At 42.7% G+C, this 4,861-nt stretch overlaps 1 protein-coding gene across 1 annotated transcript; it reads left to right on the top strand.

Annotated features, from left to right (window-relative positions):
* Positions 1 to 2,093: 2,093 nt before the first annotated feature.
* LOC139262641 (ferritin heavy chain, oocyte isoform-like) lies at positions 2,094 to 3,887 on the top strand. The gene is made up of 4 exons (XM_070877793.1): positions 2,094 to 2,195; positions 2,710 to 2,856; positions 3,260 to 3,385; positions 3,732 to 3,887. The coding sequence occupies exons 1-4, from the start codon at positions 2,094 to 2,096 to the stop codon at positions 3,885 to 3,887; spliced, it is 531 nt and encodes a 176-aa protein (XP_070733894.1).
* Positions 3,888 to 4,861: the final 974 nt, after the last annotated feature.

The following is a 4,861-nucleotide window of genomic DNA, read 5'->3' as shown; positions in this document are numbered from 1 at the left end:
TCTCAGCTATTCCCATGCTTGATCTGAACCCATGAGACTTCATGTGATCTAGAGTCAGTGTTGAGGACTCCCAGGGCCACTCCTTCACGATTGTATAGCACTTTGCCGCCACCTCTGGTGGATCAGTCCTGTCGGTGGGACAGGACATACCCAGGGATGGTGATGGAGGAATCTGGGACATTGGCTGAAAGGTATGATTCTGTGAGTATGAATATATCAGGCTGTTGCTTGACTAGGCTGTGAGACAGCTCTCCCCATTTTGGCACAATTCCCCAGATGTTACCTTAAATGCGCCGACTTTGCACGCTGGAAACGGCGCTGGTAAAATGTCGCCCCATCCTGGCCGCTCTTCTGAGTCCCTGGAGTCCCAGCGTGGTGTGCATTATGCAGTGGGGGGGGCGGAGCAACAGGCCAATGCAGAAAGCACTGCAGGCAGCTGCGCACATGCGCAGTGAAGTCTGCGCGCATGCTCCTGCCCTCCCAGCGTATATTGCGGGCTATAAGCAGGACCCGATGAGCACATCCCCTATCCCTGTCCGAAGGGACGCCCCGTTCTCGCCACACCCTATCCCCGGCCGAGTGGCCTCCAGCACCGGCCGACCAGCCCACTTAGATCCCGGGTGAGGTAGGACTTCGGTTTTAGTTATTTTTTTATTGATGGTTGTGCTTGAGAGTTTTGATTGTGGGGGAGGAGAGGAGGAGATTTTTTTTTGGGGGGGAGAAAGAATGGCGTGGGTAGGGGAGAAAGTGTATTTTGATGGGGGGGAGGGGGCAGAAAGAGTGTTTTGATCGGGGGGGAGTGAACTTTAAAAAGCAAACTTGATTCTGGCATAAAGGTAGGACTTCTATTTTTTTATTTGTTATTGATTAATTGCTGATTACTTTTTGTAGTTTGTTTAGTGCTTTGTAAGTCTTGGTGCAGGTCCTCAGCTTCCTTCTATTTTTTATTGTTATTGAATGCTTATTTTTGTGCTTTGTTTAGTGCTTTGTAAGTCGTGGTGCTTTAAATGTACTAACCTGCGCTGATTTCTTAACTGCCCGGAATGTTTTTCAGAGCTGGCCACATACGTTGACCTAAATCGATTTGGAGTAAGTTTTTGCTGGCCAAAGTGGCATAAATGGCCAAAACTGGTGTTAGTGTCTGGGAACGCCACCTTTTGAAAAAAAAACTGAACTAAAAAAAATCGTACCTAACTGACTTACACTGAAGCAAATTTTGGGGGAAAATGGCATTTTTTAACTTACGCCAGAAAGAACAACTTACTCCAAAAAAATTGATGCAAATTATTGCCAAAATTGGGCCCACAACCACTATATTTCGATGTTACAACAAACCCACAGATACCTGCACATGACCAACCCAATGAACGATGGCGATCCTCATACACGCACTGAAACATCCAGAATTATTAAAAAGACACTGACTCGCAAACAACAGAGGATTCAATTAACCTTTCAAAGTGGCCATTGCCTGTCCAGGCAGAGCACGGTCGATGGGGTGTTCTCCCCGTCTGCCTGCCTCTCTTCCGCGGTTATGTCCGTGCCCGGGTATCTCTGGAATGGGAGCACGCATTGTCTGCCGGTATGTTGGAGGCTTTCCGTGACCAGTGGGCACCAGATGGACTGGAGTACAGCGTGGATACAGGGAACTAAATTATAATTTGATAAGTTTTTATGTTACTTTTGTCACATTTGAACTTATTGTTTATTCCCCTTTATAAAGGGGGCACTTATGGTTTAAGTTTTTCCCAATTGATTTGCCGAAAGAGTCGGAGATTCATTTAAACCTGTGATTCTGGATATTTGAACTGTGTTTGAGGAAAGATAGGACAATTTAGATCCTCATTGAGTTGTCAGTCAATGATGCTCATTCTTCGAAGATCTGACTGGCTCTGAGAATCCATCTCCCCTCCTCCTATTACTTGATTGGTGTTCTGAGAGGCTGCAACTTCTGATTGGGTATTGAGGGCTGTCACTCATGATCTAGACTGCCACACCCTGGATTATACCGAAGCATAAATACAGGCATTTCAGGTGAGTTACATCCTAGTTTTTTGTTTCAACAAAGTTTAGATTTGTATTAAAGAATCAAGATGGCCTCGCAAGTGCGTCAGAACTACCACCAGGATTGTGAGGATGCTGTCAACAAGCAGATCAACATGGAGCTCTATTCCTCCTATGTTTATCTCTCTATGGTGAGTATTGTACATTTGACCACTTCACAATGGAGACTATGTAATGTGAATTTATTAAATTCTGTGCTGTATTCAGCCCACCTATTCTGACTATCTTGAATCTTAATAACTCACTTTCCTGGGTTCTTTTGAGCTTGTGGTTAAGTTTATTTGGAATACATTTTATTATAAATTACTCCATGGACTTTCTCTACCTTTTTTTTTAATTGGAGGATGTCATCATAAAATTAGAGCTTGGACATTTAGGAAGGAAGTTTAGAAGTATTCTTTCCTGTAAAGGTGGTGGAAATCAGGAACACTTTCTTTCCCATCCTCCCACACCACTCAAAAAAAGGATTTGATGCTGGGCCAAGCTTTATTTTTGGGCAAGGGCATAAAACTATTGTTTCCATGACTATACATACAAGTTCATTGAGCCTTTGAACCTTTGAAAGAAAGCAACATTTTGAGGTTGAATTTATGTACAGTGCACATGATAGGTCTATGATACAATACTCTTCTGATCTCTCCATAGTCCTATTACTTTGACCGGGATGATGTTGCCCTGCGTCACTTTGCTGAGTTCTTCAAGGAGCAGTCACATGAGGAACGTGAGCATGCTAAGAAACTGATGGAATTCCAGAATCGGCGTGGAGGACGGATCATCTTGGCGGACATCAAGGTTAGATTTAATAAATGAGTGGCTTTCTGTCTGGCTCCTCTTAGACGAAATGTTCCCATATGTGCTAAAGCAATTGGTTCCAATTTACAGCACACAGGCCATTCAGCCAAATTGGTCTTTGCTGGTGTTTATAACTCCACACGAGCCTCCTCCCACCTTGTGTCATTTCACCCCATCAGCATTTTGTTCTGTTCCTTTCTCCCCATGCACTTGCCCTTAAGACAAATAGCATTGATGTATTTATCAATATGGCTCCAGTTGTTGTGATTGCATGATGGCAAATTTAAATTCTAACATATGTTCATGTTAAAGTAGAATTTTGATTGGACTCCTAATTTCCTTCAATACTTTCTAATGATTATTTACAATTGATGATATAAACTGTTTGGAACTTTTTCTCCAGAAACCTGAGCAGGATGAGTGGAGCAATGGTCTGGAGGTGATGCAGAGAGCTCTACAGATGGAGAGAAATGTGAACCAGAGTCTGCTGGATCTGCACAAACTCTCCACTGGGAGCACTGACCCTCATGTAAGTTCTTAATGATTTAATGTGGGCTTTTGGTTAAATTGGAGGCTGTGGAACCTGGCTGTCCTTGGGCAGAATTAAAAGATCTTGATGCATAAAGCGTTGTATGGGTTTGCTGAGCAGTGGGAGGTTGGCCTGTGGACCATGACAAGTAAATCTGTCCCAGTGATCCCAGGATCTGAGCACCTATTGTGCACTAAGTTTAATCTAATGAAGCAGTAATTCCATTAATCTCAATTGCACCACTTGACACACCTAGAGTTCAAGATGACTAAAATCCAAACTCCTGAAGGGGAAGCTGACATTCCTTGATATCTGCTGCTGGACATAACTAGTTTCCCTCTTTCAGTTGTGTGACTTCCTGGAGACCCACTACTTGGATGAACAAGTGAAGATGATCAAGAAGCTGGGAGATCACATCACCAACCTGAAGAGACTGGGAGCCCCTGAGAATGGCCTGGGAGAGTACCTGTTTGACAAGCACACCCTGAGGGAGAGTGACTAAACTGACTGACTGACAGGATCTGTTTCATACTTGTATTTATATAGTTTAGACTCCTGTCCTGTAGCAATTAGGGTTATAACTTTATACAAAGAGCTGTGTGACCTGTGTTCTTGATGTGAAATGGAATATAACTGCAAATAAAATGTTCAACATTGGACTGGATTTTGTCATCTTGATGTTTGAGTGGTTGCTTATTTTTCAATTAACATAACATGGTTTACATCAAACAAGAATTATACTGAGTTGTGCAACAGTATTATGGATTCTGTGCTATGAAATTTGTTTTCCTATGGTGTATATCCTTGTGATAGTTAGATACTCAGACATGGGTTCCTCACTCTGAGCTCAGAACGGTGTTATGGTTATGTACGTATCACGAAATATATTGGGTCAATGTATACCCCACTCCATCCTAATAACAAACGAACATAAGTAGGAGCCTGCCTAATGATGCCTTGAGCCTGTTCTACCATTCAATAAGATCATAGTTGACTGTTAACTGCAGAGATGAGTGGCTGAGCCAAGGTTAATCAAATCTTGCCTTGATTTGATGCATTTCAATCAGTACAGCACAAATCACTTTATTGCCATTGAAGTTGTTTTGCTGTTCAGGCACTGTTATTTTACTAGCCAATTTACACACACAAATGTCCCCCCATCGGTTTCTTTACAATGGGGCAATCTGGATTTGGATGAATGTACAACGGTGGATTTGTAACACTGCTCCAACTATAGGAAACACTCAACCCTACTCAAAATAAATGTAAAGGTCTGGAAGCTCAAATTATCATTCCTCTTCCAAATGTATTTGTTCGCAATACAGGGAGGGACAAGCGATGAAGGGTTGTAGCAACTGAGGAATGTGCCCACAGCCAGTCAGTGGAGAGTCAGGTTGTGGATATCACCACCAGTTTAAATATACCTCATGGAAATTAGTGTGAAACCTAAATTTAAGAGGCTTCTTGTTCATAGAT

Source organism: Pristiophorus japonicus, chromosome 4 (assembly GCF_044704955.1).
Source record: "Pristiophorus japonicus isolate sPriJap1 chromosome 4, sPriJap1.hap1, whole genome shotgun sequence".
Classification (NCBI taxonomy): Eukaryota; Metazoa; Chordata; class Chondrichthyes; family Pristiophoridae; genus Pristiophorus; species Pristiophorus japonicus.
Note: the sequence above shows the minus strand (reverse complement) of the source record. Positions and strands in the feature narration are given on the sequence as shown.

Coding starts and splice junctions, on each gene's coding strand:
- LOC139262641 (XM_070877793.1), top strand. CDS start 2,094: ATGGCCTCGCAAGTGCGTCAGAACTACCACCAGGATTGTGAGGATGCT. Junction 2,857..3,259: donor TCATCTTGGCGGACATCAAG/GTTAGATTTAAT, acceptor CTTTTTCTCCAG/AAACCTGAGCAGGATGAGTG. Junction 3,386..3,731: donor CTGGGAGCACTGACCCTCAT/GTAAGTTCTTAA, acceptor TCCCTCTTTCAG/TTGTGTGACTTCCTGGAGAC.